This window comes from Heptranchias perlo, chromosome 21 (genome assembly GCF_035084215.1).
Source record: "Heptranchias perlo isolate sHepPer1 chromosome 21, sHepPer1.hap1, whole genome shotgun sequence".
Taxonomy (NCBI): domain Eukaryota; kingdom Metazoa; phylum Chordata; class Chondrichthyes; order Hexanchiformes; family Hexanchidae; genus Heptranchias; species Heptranchias perlo.
The window spans coordinates 8,147,529-8,168,901 of record NC_090345.1 but is presented as its reverse complement, the minus strand read 5'-3'; the positions used below and the strand labels follow the sequence as shown (position 1 = coordinate 8,168,901).

General features: G+C 40.0%; 1 protein-coding gene across 1 annotated transcript in view; it reads right to left on the bottom strand.

Moving 5' to 3' along the window:
* slc25a28 (solute carrier family 25 member 28) overlaps nt 1-21,373 on the bottom strand; it is a 46,119-nt gene that overhangs the window by 1,341 nt on the left and 23,405 nt on the right. Inside the window, exons 2-3 of the mRNA XM_068002052.1 lie at nt 11,203-11,431; nt 7,515-7,571 (exon numbers count right to left, since the gene is read on the bottom strand). Of these exons, the coding sequence (XP_067858153.1) occupies nt 7,515-7,571; nt 11,203-11,431 (286 nt within the window). The remainder of the gene's footprint in view (nt 1-7,514; nt 7,572-11,202; nt 11,432-21,373) is intronic.

The window sequence follows — 21,373 nt, the reverse complement described above, 5'->3', positions numbered from 1 at the left end:
CATGGCGTCCCAGGTCACATGAGTGCAGGCCATGTCAAAGAGAGATGGGTTAGAGCAACAAAATCAATTAAAACAAAGGGAGAGAATGGAAAACAAGTTAGTGAAACACTTAAAAGTCAGCAACTCTTTCCCCTACCCAGCCAGCACAAAAAAATCTTTTGTTTCCAAATGCAAAGAGGTCAAGTATCTCTTATGTTTTTCAGATACAAAATGTTTTATTACTCTTACCACAAACTATGCATTGTTACTCTGCCATCCACAATATATACTCCAAATGTGCAAAGGAGATTCAGTATACAATTGCTATATAAAAAAACCTCAAAAATTCTGATACCAAACTGCATTAAAAACAAACACATTGTACTTGACAGTCATAGGTCACAGGTTTATGCATAATTTCCCACCATCAGCTGGGCAGCAACGGAGAGACATTTGACCAAAAAATGTTCATAAACTCACAATGCACTTAAACTCATTTCACTTATTGACACTACACTTTTTTTTCCTCCTAAATTGCACATTTTCCATCCTGTACACTTTCCCTTCTCTGCAATGAAATTAAAATTGCACTGTAACTCATTCTTTACCAAGACTAAAATGAAAATTCCTATCTACTTCACTCTTCCATCACTCCTACAATCAATAGGTTTTGGCATCCTAAACTGTCATCACCTACCCACTACTTTACTTTTCTAATTTTCTCTGTTGTCATACCTGATATACTGCACTTTGAACCTTCATCTAAGCTTCTTAAAAAAAAATCCAGTGCAAGAGATCGCTAATTCATAAAATGCTGACAGCTAAAACTTCTCGTATGAGTTTTATTGAAATAAAAAACACTACAGACAAAGGGAAAAATTGGCCAATCCTACTGCTGGTGACCTATAAACAAGGCCATTTCCATCAATATAGTTTTAAAATAGTGAGAATCAAGGTCAAATTGAACCAGTAAATAAGCTTTCAGATTCTAAAAGAATCCAGCCACTGGAAACAGATTGATCATGTACACTCACTACTGAATGTGTCAGACATCTGGTTAATAAAAAAAAATGCTAGTAAAAAAAGTTGATAAGTAGACAGTGTAGGAAAAATGCAAATGCTCTGGTCCATTTTAGACAAGAGGCCCAAGAGAGAGCAGCCATATGGAAATTTAAAAGGGTGAATAGCATAAACTAGGGAAATGAAAAGATGATCTTAAATATTTCTGTATTTAATCCATCAAAACAATAGACTAGGTGGCCAAGTGGTACAAATATGTGCCAGTAATTGCCAAATAAAGATCACTGCCCCAGCTGACATCTTGTCGCCCCCACCCTCTTCTCCCCACCCCCCCACAAACTCTCTCTCTACACACTGAGCAGCTGATCCCAACTACATACAACAGCTCTAAGAAACATGTCCCTACAGAAATTTAGCTTTGATGCAGCAGGAAACATTGAGTTTCACCAACTATTAAACTCTAGGGGGAAGGGGTGTGGAGATAGATATAATGTTCAGCGCGGATCTCGACCTCAATCTCTGCAAAAATCCAAACAAACTCTTAATACAAGAGTCTTTTGGGGGTTTACAGAGGTCTTTTTAGCTGCAACCCATAAAGGAGGAAAGTGGCTACAGAATTTAAAAGGCAGTAATTCATCTGTAGCTATCCTGCTCTAAATGGGTCCATTTAGCAACTTATTCAGCAGCCAGTACAGAAGTTTATTACCCAATCACTGATTTGATTTTTTTTAAAATTAAAAGTGCATAGATTACTTAACAATTTTAAACAAATAAAATTTGACAAGTACACAATGTGTAGCAGAGATTATAACACGGCTATGGTACAATAATAATACACAATGACAATAGAATGCTGATCATGTTGTGGTACTGTTCCACAGGTGTCAGTAGCCTATGGGTACTTCTTCCAAGTGACTCTCCATGTATGAACCTTGACATTTTCAGCAGGCAATTTCACCTTGGGGCATCCCAGCCAAGCCCAATCCTAGGCCTCATCTAGCATTTGCGAATGTACATCTTCCAGCAGGAGTCACTGGATAGCAATTAGACTGATTTTTTCTCTTCCTGAAACCCCACTTCACCAAACTGGTCCATTGAGGCCACTTGTAGTACCCTAATTTAAATCGAGCTAACTTCACACAGACTAGCATCAAAGCTGGCAAGTTTCTTGATTGGTAATGAGCCAAAAAGAGACCAAGTTAATACATTTCCCCACTGAGCCATTAGGAGATTTCAGTCTGATTTTTTTTTAAAATATAAAGTTCTAGCTGGAAACAGTTATTTTAAAAGCTGTAGCACCCCCAGGGCAGCCAAGTTATAAACATTTCAAAATACTTAAGATGTATTTTTCTATTAAATTTTTCAGGTAGCGTTTGAATGACATCTGCAAACAGAAATATGCCTGTCCATCACCCTCCTGGCTGCGTCACAAATACATTGCTGATTGACTGTCAGCCACCCTTCTGTCTACAAACATTATTCAGCACATGCTCCACAGCCAACTGCAATTGTTTTCACGTTAAACATTTTTTTTTTAAAACCATGGAATGAAAACAGAAGTTCTTTCGTGGAAACGCCACATTTAGTAAGTACTTCTCAAATGTTTAAGTTATTTTAAAAATTTAATTTAGGAGCTCAGAAAAGATATTCAAGTTAGAGCCAGGTTTTCTTAAAAGCTTTTTAAAAAAGAAACTCACCAGTTCAGAAACTTTAAACATGTAACGTGTGAGGAGTTAATGATTTAGCTCAAACCCCTCACTGAGTAAAACCACCAACCGTCACCCTCCTCAACACATGAGCTCTTTACAGTTAGCACAATAAATGCAGTGACCACCACTTTATGGTTTTAAAGGACTTGCTGTTTTGTGCCTAAACATTTTGGATGAGATTTCAAAAAGCATGCCACCACAGTTGTGAATGGCAACAAACAAATAAAAAAGTTTTTATACACTAGGTTTTGAAAGTAATCTAAAAGTTGTATCTACACACTTGATTCTCAAATGGAAGCGAGTTATTGCAACATTGATTCATGAACATACATACTACAAATATTTTGCGATTCCCATTCAAACCAATACGATCAGCTTACCCCATCAGATTAAGAGAATGCAAGCCATTATTTCACGTGCACTGCACAAATTTGAGACGGAACATTTTGCTTACAAGCTAGACATATCATGCAAAGGTCCCAACACCTGCCTTTACAAAGCAACCCTCAACCATAATATCCAAGGCTGTCACTCGGCCTCTGACAATAGCAATGCTGCTCAATGCCAAGATATGGCATTCTGCTTCAGCAATTGCATATTTTTTATTTAAATTGATGAAAATATCTCAGCTGAGACAACTGGTCTGGGTTTGAGGAAGTTTGGTGAAGGGCAGCCAAGAGTCCCACTGCAGATCATTATTCTGTAACATTGCTGGAAAGTGTGTATGTCTGTTCTATTGGGCGAGAACTGGATTATGCCTGCAGTAGACTCCCCATGAATAACCTGACCACATTCACTGCCCAGTCTTGTAAATCGTTAAGTGCCATATGAGTGAAGTACCAGAAACCTATTCGTGCTTGCGAAATATATCCCAGCACGAGCCACCATTTTCAAGAGGGGAGAGAAAAAAAAAGGTTCAAATGTCAAGGCAGAAAGCATTCTGAATCCAGTCAGTGGAGCATCTCAAACACAGTTAGAAGGCTTTGAGCAACAGCAATTTCTTTCTACCAAGTACATTAATTTGAGAATCATATACAATATAATCATGTAATATATAAATAGATGGGAAGGTCAAAATGTTGCTATCAGAATTAGAACCGCAGACATTTCTGGGGTATTCTTATACTCAATGAAGTCAGGAACTGAGAAAACTTGATACAATCCAATAGAAGAATTTTTCATATTTGCTTGCACTGCCTGAGAATACCTTCATAACGTAGAGTCTTTGGGGGGGGGGGGGGGGGGCGGGCGGGGAAGGAAAGAGAGCAAGAAAGGGTAGAAGGAAGAATTAGACATGTTCCTGCTTCAAATCATTGTGTATTCACCTCTGCTGGTAATTACATGTGTGGACACTGGGATAAGACACAACTGTGTTACCCTCCACAGCTGAATAGCCTATCAGCATGCATTATCCAGGCTCATTAATAAAGAATGGCCACTTGGACAAGATTCTGGAAGATCACAATTCCCCAATATTTAGTCAGCACCTTCCAGAAAGTAGAAAATTGATGGTTGGGGAGGGGGAATAGAAAAAAAAAGGATTAAGAAACAGCAGAGGTAAATTAAAAGCAATGCATGCGGCTGAGAAGTCATTCATGACATTCACCATTTGAAACACAGCAGCTGCAATACGGTTTGTTTATATACTGAGCAGAATGCTGCTGGCAAATCTTTGGAGAAAAAGCTGTTATTTTCAGGAAACAAGCGATGAATGTAAACATCTACTGACAAAAAAATACCCCATGTAGACCTCGGGTGACCTATCAGTACCCAGCGCACCTGCAAGATCCCAAGAACCTGCCTTCCCCACCCTGCAAACCAGAGGTTCAAGTGCCTTCACACCCACGACCTTGCCTTCCCCAGCTGCACATTCCCTTCACAAGGTGACACTAATTAAGCTATTAAAAACTCAAACTGTTTTCCCTTTTTAGAAAGCATTCTGTAACCTTCTGCTTCTTGTCATTCAACACCAATTTCACTGTCATTTGGGCAGCACCTGGTCATTTCTTTGAACTTTTACCTTTCTCAACTTTTTCCATTCCAGGCAACAAATATATTTACTGAACAACTTTACAGAGAGCACTTGAGTTTTATTTTATTTTTAAATTACAAGACTGCAATCCAGCAATGACCAAGCTGCTCGAGCGAAAACCATTGCAACCAAATTGTAAGTGCTGGCTGTTGCAATGCACCTGCCCACATTGAACAAATTTATCAGTTCTTGTCTAGGCCTCTAGATGGAGCACTGAACTGCAGAGAAGTCGTGCATCAAATAGAGGCCAGTCAGACCAACTGCATTCACAGGAAAATCCATTACCTAGACTGTCCAAGCATGAGGTCAGAAACTTGAACCATTTGTCAATTTAGTTAAGTCAGGTTAACATTTTTTAAAAATGCAAAGCAAGGACAACTAAGCATACAGGCAAACTGCAACAATGCAATTGCATCATCTGCCTCACCCGCAGAAAATTACCAATTTAATTCCCATGCACTTGGCATCACTTTCCAGTTCAGAGGATGACTGTCAACTTGTTCTTAAGCCTTTACATCCACTCCCTAAATTGGCAGAGGCACCCACGTTAGCTTTTGGTTCTGAATGAGCATAAACGTGAATATTACAGTGTGCTGCACAAAGCTTGCTTTAACTTTCTGGGAACATAGGAAATACAAGCAGGACACAGGCAGAAATGTTATCCAGTAAGGCTCCTTCCTTGGCAGAAGAATCAGAGCTGCAACACTGGAACTTGGGAAAAAGCTCCAATACTATGTGGCACAGGAGTTGGAAGATCTAAAAAAACACCACAGATCAAGTTCTTTCCAGCTACAGCAAACTTTGTTGAACTTTACCTCAAAGTCAGTCAAAAAAAAAAATTGGGCTGGGGGTTGGTGGGGGGGAAAAAGGAGACCTTCCCCACAAAAGCACAGGCGCCACAAAGCCAGACCAGCATAGTGCAATACTGGGATAGCCCTTAGTTAAGAAACACTACCCAAAATAACCAATTAGCTTTATCAAGCATATATTCAAATCTACTTAAACTATCTGTACTTAATTATACTATGCTTAAAAGATACAAAAGCTAAAATACAAACAACTGAATCTCAGATTGCTGAAAAGAAAACTTTATTTACATGCAAGGCACACCTACTTATGCAATTTGATTACCTGCAGAACACCAGGGGGCATTCTAAATAATTCAGTGAAACTTCAAACACATTTCACCTTTTCCTATTCTATGCTAAGAATGGAGCAAAAATTCAAAAGGTTGAGTTATTTTTGTTCTGGGGTAAACCGAATCCTTCATACTTTTAAAAGCAGTACTCAAGAATATGTTTATATGGTTTGTAATGCAAAACTTAGAATGAGCATATAATTTGATCAAGAAGCTTTACAAATTCCTAAAGTGACAAGAATTCACAACAGGAGTTCTGGAACAATAAAGCATGATGCTAGAGGGCTAATCTGTTGAGATGCTAACCAAAATTTGTGATGCTTGAAAGTGTTGACTATGTGTCCCCACCTAAGAGTGGTGGGGATTGGAAAAAGGAGAGAAAAAATAAAATGCACTCCTAGGACACAGCAATACATTTCATGGAACTAGCTCTGAGCAGTGTTGGTGGAAGCCAGGGAACAAGTTACCCACGATCTTTTATGTACAGATGGGGAGGAGTAGGTGGAGAGTGTGGAGGGATGGACAGAATGGAGCGCATAGATTAAACAGCACCTTAACCAATTTCCATGTTAAATGTGTAACTGCACAGGATCAGTTATAATGATTTGGCTGGGGGTGGGAGGGAAGAGAAGAAGAAAACAAAAAAAAAATCACAAGATCTTCAATATTCAGAAGTCCCAAGATCCTCTGGAACCACCCTCCAAGCTGGTGTCAAAGTGTACAATGAAGGGGTAAAGGAGTAGATACAATCAGCATTTTGGATTAGATGGCAAGTCAGACCAATTGAATTCCCCTTTATTGCCCCCAAAGACCTGAGGGAGACCAATATTCAAAACACCCCTTAATGGTTTTTGGAAAACCCTTAGCATCTTTAAAACATCAGTTACATATTCTGGACAGAATATATTTTGTTTTCCTCCACTTTTTAAATAAGTTTGCTTTAAACAGTGAGGGCCAATGACAAAGGTACAGATTTGAATGGGGTTACAGGGCCAGACTACAAAAAAAAATTATTAGATCATAAATGCAAGTTATCTTTAGTTTAAACTGCTTCAATTAACTCGGCTCTCACATTGGAGGAAAAGGCCATTATTAACTAGTGCCCCTTTTGGGTCATAGTTGTCAACAAAATTTATTCAATTGAGGACATCACACAATGTCTTCAGTGCGTTAATGATAAAAGCTTAAAGTAGCCTCGTGCTGTTCAGAAGTAAAATTTAATTTATTTAGGAAGGAATTGGATAAGTGCTCGAAGAAAAATATTAACGGCTATGAGGAAAAAGCAAGAAAATGGAATTAAAGTAGATAGCTCCAGTGTAGAAATAGCACAGGCATGATGGAACAAATAGCCTCTGTAATGACATTTCTATGATTCAGAAAAGGTCTAGACTGGGCCTGTGCACATTTATTTGACATCTCTGATCCCACACTTTGCTCTCCAAGAGGATACTGGCCAGGAGCAATGTACTACAATCTCTCAGCCAATTCAATCCAGATCTGTGTTTATAGATTTTAAAACAATATATAGTAATACAAAATGGTTTTGCCAATGTACCCGCAACACATTTTCATCCAAAAACAATTGTAGGAAAATGATTAACTTTTTCAGTTAGATTTTTAATCTTGTTAACATTACCTTCAGCAGGGTTCATGGCCGCATCATGAAACAAAGTCGCCACACATCCTGCTGCACCTGCAAAAGAAACTCCACACATGAGTAAGGGTGAAGGTTACCCATAGCTACCAATGCTACTGGGGAAAACTGCATCCGCAAAGTCAGAGTTCACAGTAACCATATTATAGCACCAAAATCCTCCGAGTGCAAGGATCCCCAGGGCAGAGCAATCTTACTTCAATACTGATAGCCTGAAGAAATGTCACTATTTTGATCATAGATTGGATGCATTGTTAAATCCAACCATTTCATTTTGGAAGCCATCCGCACAAAAGGCCTGTTTACAAATGCACGTGAGCAGTTGTCTCACCTGTACATCCCCCTTGGTAGAGAAAAATAGGTGGAAAAAGAGACCAAGAAAAAAAAACACATTTGGTTACAAGTTTATTTCATAGTGACCACTACATCTACAACAGCCCAGGAAGCTCATTCATCATCTTTAGTATTCAACTCACATTTAACTTTTTTCTCGCCTTCAACACCTTGTTGGGAGATCAGAATTCCGACTCTGGATCACTAATCAGCACCCTGTTGGACGGGCGCATCAAGTGAGAACAGGATCAGGCTTAGCTACGATGGCCCTTGCGGTCAAAAACCTGCCAATACTCTGTCTGGACTTGCACATAAAGTATGGTCACTTGTGATATTATCAGGACACCCAACACCCGTGGAACAGTATCACAGCAAGGAGTAGAGAATGGAAGAAGAGAAAAACACTCATATACCCTCTATGCATAACATTTGGGATCTACTGCTCAGATCTGCAACACAGCATTCAAAATAAATGTTGCAATAACTCTTGATATATGACAAAGCTGGATGACTAGGCATTGTAGTGCATCGCTGCACTGTTCAACACTGGAATCATTGTTCTTCCAAGACTGATTCTAACCAAGAGGATTCACTCTCCAACAGCTGTTAAGGGTTCACCAGTGGAGCAAGTTCTGGCAGCCATCGACAGATCCCTGCAAAAATGTGCATTGCAAAAAAAACTCAAATTTGCCAATTTGCCAGTACTTCAGCAGCCACAGAAGCCAGAGGATATGATGAACTGAAAGACCTTACTGGCCCAGTAATTTTTTTTATATAACATTAAAGTCAATGCATCAAATTGGCAGTTTCTTCCAGTAGATCAGCAAGAAATGATCAGATGTCCTAAGTTGAACCACAGTGCATTTAGTAAAAACATACTGTTCAGCCCTTCCAAATTAGCACTTCCTCGGGAAGACTCCACAGTTCAATCTATTGGTCAATAACTTTAAAATCACAGACTAGAAAGGGAAAACAGCAGTGTTTTACTTACCCAAAATTACGTAACCTGCAAAATGAAACTGACACAAGGGACAAGGGGATGGAGGAGAAAGAGCAGCGAGACAAGAAATGCTAAGACCAGAGTTACCAGCTCTTAACCAAAACACTAACCATGTATTTATGCAAAACAGGACTACAATAAACTGCAAAACTTCAAATGATGCAAGTTTTATTTGCTCCACCCACTTTGAAATTTTCTAGTTATTGCAGATTCCTCAGCATTGGTGTAAGCAAACAATTCAACCACAAAGACATTTTGGCAATATAGACAGCCAGTACTGGATTGAAGAAAAACGTCATGATATTTTAAGTGGGAAGTTTAGAAAATAGAGTTAACCAGATTGCACAGAGGAAAGCAAGGAGAAAACCAGAGGGAAATTTTATCCTTTGGCTGACATTGTCAATGTGCTTTACCAAGTCATCATTTACATACAGACTCTTTCCCACTAGTTTAAAAATTAAACTGCTTTACAGTACTGAGGTGGGGGGGGGGGGGGGGAAAGAGGGGAGAAATACATGTACAAGAAGTGTGCAAGTTACTTGGGGCAAAAATCACACATGACTCACAGGGGAAACAAACATCAGGGGAAAACAGCCCAGCTGAATGAGCAGTATAAAAACAGGAGTTCAAACAGCAACATGCTAAGTGGCAGCCACAGTACTAAAGATTCAATTTCCAAAAGACTTTTTTTTTAAAAAAGGACAATTATCATTGGGAAGGTTGTTCCAATTTGTGGATGCACCACTAGATGGAGCTCGTCATGTGGAAAAAAAACTTGCAGAACTAGTCCGTCCCACAGGAAGCATGCCTGGACACCCAGGAAATAGAAAGTAGAGTGAATAAAGTATGGCAGCAGAAGGAACAGTGAGAGAGAAGATTAAATTGAAGATCTAGAAGTAATATTTATATTCAACAAAAAAAGGTTCATAAGTAAACTTAAGAAAATAATGGCAGCATTTGACTAATTCAGTATAAACCAAGATACTGAAAGCTCAAATCAAGGCTAACCACGTTTTAGTGAAATGACAGTTGTGAAGTTAACACAGAGATGGGGCAGAGGGACATAAAATAGCAGTACAAGAGATCACATCCTCAAACTAACCATCTTAGCTTATCTTTAATGACAGGAGTCAGATCTGTACCATCTACAGAATAAGTTGGAAGGAACATTCACCTTTTGAGTTTCTAATCTAAAGCTGGATTTTTGGTGTTATGCACGATTAAACTTTTCTGTTTAAAGTATAGTACACTTTTTTTTTTAAAAAGCCACAAAAGTAACAAACTTTAAAAAAAACTCAAGAAGCTGCCGTACAAAATCTGTTTATAAATTCAACGTTGGTTTATGTTGCTAATGTGACCCATTTTCAATTATGAAATAAACAGCTTTTAATTTTATCAAAAGAATACTGAATTTCTGGAAGTGTCAAACTGCTGTACTATATTGTAACAGTTTATGACACTTCCATAAATGCTTAATATGAACTGAGGGGGTAAGCAGATTTTTAACTACACTACCAATTGATTTCACTGAATCCATCTTCCATACAATGTACAGCACAGAAACAGGCCATTCAACCCAACTAGTCCATGCTGGTGTTTATGCTCCACACGAGCCTCCTCCCAACTTACTTCATCTTACCCTTTCAAATATCGTTCTATTCCTTTCTCCCTCATGTACTTACCTAGCTTCCCCTTAAATGCATCTATGTAATTCACCTCAAACACTTCATGTGGTAGCAAGTTCCACATCTTCATGCACTCTTGGTTTTAAAAAAAAATAAAGACATTTTACAGGTTGGGCCACACTGTATGTATGTTTCACTGGCTGAACAAACAATATTTTTTTTTCAAACTACTGTCAGGCTTATATTTTCCATTATGTCACTGCCACAAGTATACCTATGCTTTCTTACAGTTACTCACATTTAATAGTTTGAAGTATGTGCTGGTTATACCCATGGTGAACAGAAAACATAGTATACAATGTGTTAAACTAATATCCCACCAAATAACAACAGGTGTGCTTTATTTGGTTGGGTTCACCCAATGAATAAGTTTTCTAATAGGTCCCAACACACACTGTCTATTCAGAACCACTAAGTTACATCACAGCAATGAACTAAAAAAATCAAAGCTAGAAAAGGACTGACATGTTTACAGGGAGGCAGATTAGTAGGCTTTAAAACCAGGACAGTGCAATTAGTTTTCAGCATTAAGTGAACATTCTGATCAAGGCAGCTGTATAGAGCATTAAGAGATTACATGAAAGAGACAAAGGGGAAGAGGCAGCACAAGGGTGCAAAACTGAATAAGAATCACTGAAGAAGTAATCAATACCATTAGCTATGTGACTATTGCCACCCGGATGGATGGTATCACTCAGTGTCTTTTTAATTTTTTCATAGCACGCAAAGTAGAGGGCATGTGCCGGCCCGGCACCAGTGGCAGTCACATTTAATCCCCTCATTGGCCTCCAAAAACCTTCGGTGCGGACAATCCTCTTCAGGGCATCCATTACATTTCTATACCGGGCAGCAGGGTCCGGCTGCAGGCTCTGCATTCGCGTCTGAAATCAAAGAACAAGAAAGCTGTTTAAAACGAGTGCTAACACAAACATCTATTAGTGGATCACACCAAACACACCGCTTAAAATGGAACTTGAGCTAAAACACTAATGAACATTAGGTCCAATTACTAATCCTGCTGAATAAGTAGGAGAGCATAAACAATGTAACTAGTGTTTGAACACAATTCAGTTTTGGGGCGGGGTGGTGATGAGAAAACATTGTACCTAAATCCCACAATAATCTTTTGAGGGAAGTGACTTGGTCATTCTTAAAAGTCTTCTGGGTTCAGATAGAGGCATCACTTGGAGTCTACTCTCATTTGCGTTGCCCTACACACTCGCCCTCTTTCCTCTATCCATACCATCGTAATTCCAGATTCATTGCACATTCTCCTGTTTTATGCTCTAACTCATTCTTGTGCAGGACTGTGTGGGATTCCACGTCTCCTTTAGGCTTGTCTTTCTTCTACAGTCATGCTTTTAAAACAAGTTCGCTATCACCTTGTATCTACTTTGATTTTTCTTTATTTCCCCTACTCTTTTTGTCAACTTCTTGCACCCAAGGGCCTTGGTCCTTCTCTTAGGATTCTCACAAATTCAAAAAATTGTTCAAGGACAAGGCCCAATTCATGAGCTGTTACCAACTTCACTCGACTTGATTTGATACTTGTGTTGGATTGAGGCACTTAGCCAGGATATGGAGTGGAGCTTCCTCCCCTGTTGACACTAAACATCTCAGTAGCCCTCAGCTGGGCTCAATGGTGTGTCTATACTGAATGAGTTTGGACCAGATATGCATTCCCTTAAATACTTCATCCACATTGTCAGTGGAGTTTGAACTCTGTGGTTTTGCACATTTTGTACTGGGGGTAATTTGGGGCAGAGCATAAAGATATTTTGAACCAGAAGAAAAAAAATATTTGTCCAAAATTCATCTGATCTTGAGTCCTACGTTAGTTACGGCATTGATTAATTGATCCTAATTGATGCCGGCGCGGACTCGATGGGCCGAATGGCCTCCTTCCGTGCTGTAATCTATGATTTGCAACATTTTCTTTTATTGTAAATTTCAAACAGATTTTCCTTCTGTCCTCTTCCTAACAACAGCTAGGAATTGGAGTTTCAAGAAGGTTTTACATCTTTGGCATAAACATAAATATAAAAAGTAAAGCAGTATATTTAACGATTATCTAGTTAACTCACTCATGGAAGATATACTGCACATGTCAGACGGCGTCAACAGTAACTCAAACCAGCTATTTATTTCTTCTCGCCCTTTTAAAAGAGAAGTTTTGAAAGCAATTTTGTGTTTTGGTTTCCTGTTCACAGGAAAATAAAACATCTCCAAATTCAACAGCAAAGGTTACTGAATTACATTAAAAAAAACTATGCAGCTTTGTGGTCTCAACATGGTCAACATTTCATAAACCCCTACTGAAATGCAGTTTCATTAAGCACGCCTTGCTAACTTAGATATTTCACATGGTGGGGTTAGGCTATCTGCCCTTTACAAAAATGCACCGTTCCTGAGATTATCCAGTTTACAATGCAGAACATATACCCATCACATTTGAGTAAAATCCAGTTGTGATTAAATCTTTGCAGTTCACTTATTTGATGGAGGCAGACCCTAGCAATACATGACTGATAGTTATGCAAGTGGTTAACCAACTCGAACATTTATAATACCATATGAATATTCATTAAATTGGAAATGTAGTGTTTTCCAAATGGAGTAAGTGAAAACATAAGATCCCTTAGTAATGCCTGCCAAGCAATAATTACTTATGGTCTTAAACAGTCACCTACAAGATAGAAGACTGAAACGCTAGTATGCTCCACTGGATTCAAACTGGGTCCCAGTAGTGAAAAAGCAAGTTTTCTCAATCCCCAATCTTAATCTTTGCCCCTCCTTTCTAGGGTCACTGAGTTGTGACATTTGCTTCCAGACACAGGTTCTCTTACCTGAAATAAATGGCCACTTTTCATGTGTGAACCGAGACAACCAAGTGCTGGCAAGCTATTCAAGGAAGGGGAGCATTAGACCAATGAGGCCCAGGGGGAGGGGGAAAAAGAGAAAGGAGAAGCAATCCTGTCCTCATCCAATGTTCAAACTCTTGCCCTTCAAAGCAGAGATCACTGGATAGCAATCAGAAGTAACAACCTTGGTTAATTTATGCCCTTCCTCACCCTGAGGCAGACAGCAATTGTAGTTCCCTGACCGTTACTCTTGCCGAGATGACTGACTAATCACAAACCTGAAAACCCTGGGCCTGTATGGCTCTGTGCTGCACCAGGCAGTGCCTTGGCCTACTAGGCCATCTTAACAGAAACCTCTTCTCTTCTTGAGCTACACTAATTTGCACAAGGTACCCTTATAAAATAAAACTGAAACGGCTGGATTTATTATATCCCCTAGTATAATACCCTGCACCCACCCTGACCAGAAAAAGCCACTACACATTAGGCTATAGAATACAGTTCCAACTTGTCTTTGATGAGACCGAGATTCAGAAATAGGACTGCATTAATGCGGAAATTAAAATCTTTCATTCAGATCAGCATCTCTCCCCCACCCAATCCCCACCCTGTTCTCCAAACAATTTATTGCTCTTCTTGGTGACTGTGAATCAAATATTCAAAATCTTTGATACAAAAAGCAAAAGAGACGTAAGCAATCCCATGGTATTAAATTATTGTTTGAGCACACCAGGCTTCATTTAATACCACCCCCATCTTTTCACTATTCAACTGATTTCTGCAGTACAAGTGGAAGCAACAGTTTCATTTCACAGAACAGATCACATGCTATTCCATGATACATTTCCAGAGTATTGCAGTCCACACAATTAACGCTGCAACAGAATTGTTGCTATTTATGAATCAGGCAACTATTTAGAAGTAGAGGCTCTGCGAGCAAGTACAATTTCGACACTTAAGGTTATGTTACCGCTCAAAAGTACGCATGATTTTCAATTATTCTAAAAATCAGCCTCCATTTTAAATATATTAGAATTTGAATAAACTCTCAAAATGCTGTTTGCTTCTATTTTGTATTCACGTACACAAAAAAAAGTACCTTGGTTCCCCAGACAAAACATAACAGGGTTTATTTATTTTTTGGAGGAAAGGATGGGGGTAAGAAAGAAAAATGGTGGGTTACAAAAGGGGGCGGTCAATAAGCGTCCGCAAAACTGCCATAAACAGGAGGACGTTGTGGTGATTTTTACAGGCCTTTTGTAATACAGAATTAACAGCTGTTTTAAACTCAGTTTTGCTTTTCTATTGTAAAAGGTAGCAACTCTCGTGTAGAAACACAATGTTGAACCAATCGGGATTCTAATTTTGCCAGCAAAAAAGTACTTCAAAATCTTTTCACTCCTAAAACTGCACATTTTTATGCAACAGTGGCTTGCACATTCAATTTTTGAAAAATGTTTTATGATTCCAATCTTCCACATCTCTGGAGAGGAGCAAGAGCCTTCAGCTACTCATGCTGGGCAGGTTTTCTGCTTCTGCCTTCACTTTTTGTGCGCACACTTTTAATAGTGGCATTGAAATCAAAAAAAAAAGGCAGGATCAACTTTGTGCCAATGTCTGGGAAGCCCAGATGTGGATATCTGATGAATGAAAGCTAAGATAGTTACATCTACAGGGCAAACCAAATTAATGAGTTAACTCAGTTTCTAGATGCTGTTGTGGAAACGGGCATTCGAAGGTATTTTCACATCAAAAGGCAAGGGACAGCTTGATCAGCCCAAAATGGATTTAAGAGCATCCAGTTTAACCTGGCTAAACTACACCCATTAATACTTCATTAATGCTTTCCAATGTGGCTGTGCATTTGGAATGCTAAGTGTCAGCTGTTAGCACTGAGCCAAACTCTCAGGTGGTCATTCAAGTCCCACTCCAGGACTTGAGCATATAACCTAGGCTGACCAGTATAGTAATGTTGGAGGTGCCATCTTTCAGATGAGACATTAAACCAATTTCAGGTGGTGAACATAAAAATAACCTGGCACCATTTCATGAGGTGTGAGGGAACTCTCCCAGTTTCCTAGCCAACAATTATCCCTCAACCAATACCACCAAAACAGATTCAGTAGTCATATATCTCGTGGCTGTTTGCGGGATTTTCATGTGTACAAATTGGCTGCCGCATAACAATGACTACATTTCAAAAGTAATTAATTGGCTGTAACGTACTTTGACCTATTTTAACTAGACGAATAGAGGTGGCAAGCAGTTGTCCCAGTGTCACCTAACAGGAGTCAGAACAAGTGCCTCTTTACGGGCACCACTGGTGAAGTCAGGGCAGAGTGTGATTTTCAGTGCTTGGATGGCTTTGGCCATGGGCCAGACGTAGCGCCAGGACATCAGGGCTACCAATGCCGCTTGCACCATCCAACACATCGCTGACCGTGGTTACTTTTGCAGCCAGGGCCACTACTTCTGGCGGAGGAGAGATCCTGCTGGAGGCAACCATTTTCCAGACTCTAATTAGATTTAGATAGAAGACAGGCAGCTCCTGCAAGGAACGCATGTACACTGTACATCTTGATGAAAAAGGAGCTGCCGGTCATAATTCAGGCCATGCAACTGGCAAAAGAAAAACATCTCCAGCACCCACCATTTGGTAGGATCCCCTACGTACAGTTATGTCTGCAGGGTATGAAGGCAGAAAGTTGCAACCTGGGTGCAAAGGCATACCAACGCCTGACTGTCCTCTCTAAATGGGAGACTGAGAACTGCAACAGAGACCCAATGCTTCCTTTCGTCCCAGAAGAAGTCAATGAGCTTCTTCTGCATCTTGACGACAAACTCCAGGGAGGGATCAAAGTGACCAAAATGGTACCATAGCATTGTGGTCACCAGTTGGTTTCTGACCAGTGCTCGACCCCTGTAGGGCAGCACTCTGAGGGGGTACAACTATCAGGAAAGACTGAACAGGCTGGGGCTCCTTTGTCTAGAGAAAAGACTGAGAGGTGACCTGACAGAGGTCTTTAAAGTTACGAAGGGGTTCGATAGGGTAGACGTAAAGATGTTTCCACTTGTTGGAGACACGAAAACTAGGGGCCGTAAATATAAGACAGTCACTAATAAATCCAATAAGGAATTCAGGAGAAACTTCTTTACCCAGAGTGGTGAGAATGTAGAACTCGCTACCACATGGAGTGGTTGAGGTGAATAGCATAGATGCATTTAAGGGGAAGCTAGACAAGTACATGATGGAGAAAGAAATAGAAGGATATGTTGATAGGTTCATGAAGTAAGTTGGGAGGAGGCTCGTATGGAGCATAAACACCAGCATAAACCCGTTAGGCTGAATAGTCTGTTGCTGTGCTGTAAAATTCACCGTAATTCAATGTAAAGGCAGGCAGACATGGCACAGGCAAATACCTCTTAGTGAGGAGAGCGCCAGGTTTTATGGCTGCAGTGATCACTGCCCTGCATCAAGAAAGGGGCATCTCCCCAGTCGCCAGACTTTCCCCCAGGATGTCTCAGAAAGCCCTATGGAACTCCACAGTCAGCCCATCCGGCTTTGTTCAGAGACAGCTGGTGGAGGGCACTGGTCAGCTCCGCCAGGGTTAGCAGAGCCTCGAGCTAAAAACATCCCGAGGGTGTGCAAGTTCTTCCCCCCCCCCCCGCTAGCAAAGCCATTTAGTGCATGGAGAATAATCTGGCAATTTTAGTGTTGTTCCTAGATATATTTACAGTCCTGGTGTACGACCACTTTCAGATGAAGGCAAAACACACCAAGGCCAAATGTAGTGCAGAACCTAGGACTTTTTTGTCTGTAGAACTCAGTTAGAACAAGTGATTCCTTTACCCACCAAGGAAACTAGAATTTTAATACTTACAAAAAAGTCCTCTTGTGGTTAAACTGCCTGCCAACACCCTCTGCCTAGGTCAGAGTACTTATGACAGTACTCAATATAGTCCATTCACCAAGTGCGATACTTCCAAGGCCTTCTTGTGGCTCTCAGATGACTCCACCCACAGTTCCATAATTTTAATAGGGAATTTCCACTTGCATTACGGATTCTGGGCAAGCTCGCAGCTCCAATGTATTCATTTTCTTTTGCTTTTCAGAAGAACGCAAAAGAAAACTGTAAAGCAAGTCTTCTGCAGCCAGAAGGGCCGTGAAGACAAAAAAAAGTGAACAGAAAGAATTTGAAAATAAGAAAAAGAGAAAAGGTCAAATATAGTCACATTTATACTGTATGAAGTATTAATTTTATTTCAGAACAATTAAAGCAGGAGTTATGTTTTAACTGCCTCGTGGCTGTGTGAAGTTGGGAAAGAATGCACTCCACACATACTAAAAACAGACCTATAGAACCTCTGACCAGAAGTGTGATTTTTAAATAATGGAAAATAGTTAGTTACTTTAAATCATTAAAATATGAATGACGGGGCAGCACTAGAGTTTATTTCAACTTTATAAGCTTGCCCACCAGCCCGCTTTTATATTATAGCCTACGCCCATCCTTCCCAATGTGAAACCACCTGTTCCAGGTGATTACAAAATGCACGTTAGTTGTAAGGAGACAAGACCCACAAAAGCCCTCGTGTAGGTCACAGTTTGGGATAGTGGCTCTCGATCAAAGTTTATAGTATCCTTGAACTAATCATGCACAAGAAGAATGACACTTGAGCGAGGTACTAGAAGCAACCAGCACCTGGAGAATGGAACCCCAAAATGTCCATGCTTTAAGAAAAATATTGTGGAAAAATCCAAGAAGCCTTTGTCCAGCTCTAACTATGGTACAGTAATTTCTAACTGCATTAATACAGCTGTACAGTCACATTAGATTCAACATAAATTGATAATGACCAACTCAACGGCAATAGGATTGATTTTTTAAAAAAAATCAGGCTAGTTGAATTAATTTTAACAGATAAACAGGCCCGGATTAAATGTATCCCAGGCTGTTGAGAAGCAAGGGAGGAAATTGCAGAGGCTCTGACCATCACTTTCCAAACCTCCCTGCCTACAGGCAGGTTGCCGAAGGATTGGAGGACTGCTAATGTTGTACTGTTGTTTAAAAAGGGAGAAAGAGATAGACCGAGTAATCGTAGGCCAGTCAGTCTAACCTCGGTAGTGGGCAAATTATTGGAATCGATTCTGAGGGACAGCATAGTCATTTAAAAAGGCACGGGTTAATCAAGGACAGTCAGCATGGATTTATTAAGGGAAGGTAATGTCTGACTAACTTGAGTAAATTTTTTGAGCAGGTAACAAAGAGGGTCACACGTTTGATGTAGTGTACATGGATTTTAGTAAGGCTTTTGACAAGGTCCCACATGGCAGACTGGTCAAAAAGGTAAAAGCCCATGGGATCCAATGGAATGAAGCTTATTGGATCCAAAATTGGCTCAGTGGCAGGAAGCAAAAGGTCCCTTGCTTTTTGTGGTATATATTAATGATTTGGACTTGAACGTGGGGGGGGGGGGTGCTTGATCAAGAAGTTTGCAGATGATACAAAAATTGGCCGTGCGGTTGATAGTGAGGAGGAAAGCTGTAGACTGTAGGAAGATATCAATGGACTGGTCAGGTGGGCAGAAAAGTGGCAAATGGAATTCAATCCAGAGAAGTGTGAGAATGCATTTGGAGAGGGCAAATAAGGCAAGGGAGTACACAATAAATGGAAGGATATTGAGGGGTGTGGAGGAACAAAGGGACCTTGAAGTGCATGTCCACAGATCTCTGAAGATAGAAGGACAGATATAGAAGGTGGTTAAAAAAACATACAGGATCCTTTCCTTTATTAGCTGAGGCACAGAATATAATAGCAGGGAGGTTAGGCTAGGACTCTATAAAACATTGGTTAGGCCACAGTTTGAGTGCTGTGTACAGTTCTGGTCACCACATTACAGGAAAGATCTGACTGCGAGTGTACAGAGGAGATTTACGAGGATGTTGCCAGGGCTGGAGAATTTTAGCTATGAGAAAAGATTGGATAGTATGGGGTAATTTTCTTTGGAACAAAGGAGGCTGAGGAGGTTTAATTGAGGTATATAAAATTATGACGAGACTAGATAAGAGTGGATAGGGAGGATCTATTTCCCCTCAGGAGAGGGGTCAATGACCAGGGGGCATAGATTTAAAGTAACTGGTAGAAGGACTAGAGGGAAGTTGAGGAGAAATGTTTTCACCCAGAAGGTGGTGGGGGTCTGGAACTCACTGCCTGAAAGGGTGGTAGAGGCCGAAACCCTCACCTCATTTAAAAAGTACTCTGACGTGCACATGAAGGGCCATAACCTACAGGGCTACGGACCAATGCTGGAAAGTGGGATTAAGCTAGATAGCCCTTTTTCGGCCGGCACAGGCACAATGGGCTGAATGGCCTCCTTCTGTGCCGTAACTTTGTGATAAACCAAGACCCATAAATGAAGGCTATTTTGGCTCTCCTGAAGCTAAATTTATGCTGTGACCACAGAATGTAGCCAGGAAGTACATCACTCTATTTTGTCTCCCTACAAAGAATTTCACATGTCTATGACTTTCATATCACAATAGCTTAATTGTAGTTTGCTTACAATTGAAACTTAAATGTCATATTATGTAGGTCATTGAAGTAGCTATACAACAAAGGAATTGGACTACATACACAAGACACAAAAATAGCAATATAAAAATGTGAATAGCAACCTAGAAATCTAAGTGAGATGAGTTTATAACCAAACAGCTTATGATAGATTTAGGAAATTTAAGACAGCGGGTTGTAACATCCATCCTCAGTACTTTCCTCCTCTCTTTCACCTTTCCCAATGGTTCAATAAGTTTGTCCTGCAAATAGATTAGGCATGCAGTCTGTGCTGAATTAGCTAATCTCCTCAATCTGTGTTGTTAGCTAATTTCAAGTAAAGCAGCAATTGGGGCACTAGAACTGACCGACAACGCTGCATCAGGAAGGAGAAAATTGTCTACAGTTGGCACTTCTGATCACAAGCTGCAAACCCCTGTGTGAACATCTAGCAAAAGCGGGATCACCTGTAATACCCCTTTTTCTTCACTATTCCCCCCACCATTAAATTGCCATGTCAAGACTCATGAATAACACCATCTTGGGCATGGTATCAGAGGGCAATTGTCATTCATGAAACAAATCATCAAGAACACCTTCAGGAGAAACTAGCAAAAGAAAAACTGAACTCACGACAACTGCTCAAATCTAACAAACCAAAAGTCATCTTTCAAAATATTTGCAAAAATGGCTTTAATTGCAATCAAAATAAGCATCTTGCAGTTTTTGTCAAAATCAAGATCCTTGGCAGCTCTGCTTACTCAACCACCATGAATAATAAATCCAGAAAATACTGGAAACACTCAGCAGGTCAGGGAGCATCTATGGAGGGAGAAACAAGAGTTAACATTTCAGGTCAATGAATTTTCATCAGAACCGTTCTGATGAAAAGTAATTAACCTGAAACCTTAACTGTTTCTCCCTCCGCAGATGCTGCCTGACCTGCGTGTTTCCAGCATTTTGTGTTTTTATTTCCGATTACCCGCATCTACAGTATTTTGCTTTTGTTTTAATGAAAAATAAATTAACTGATCATTCATCTCATTTGTTATTTGCAATGCCTTGCATCACAAATAACCATGCATTTGTCCCTACAACAGTGACTGCACTCCAAAAGTAATTAAATGTTGTGGAGAATCCCAAGAACATGATAAAGCACTCTATAAATGCAATCTGCTTCTTCCCTAGAAAAGGTCTTGAAGCAACAACTTGCACTACATAAGCATCTTTCATAAAGAAATACCTCAAGGAACTTTACAAGGGACGTGTGCAAATAGTGGGAGAAAAGTTGAGATGACTGAAAGCAGTCAAGAAGTAGGTTTTCAACAGGCTTCTAAAAATGGAGGGAGGTAGCAAGGTAGAAAGATTTAGGAAGAAAATTGCAGAGTGAAGGAACTATGACTGATGTTAC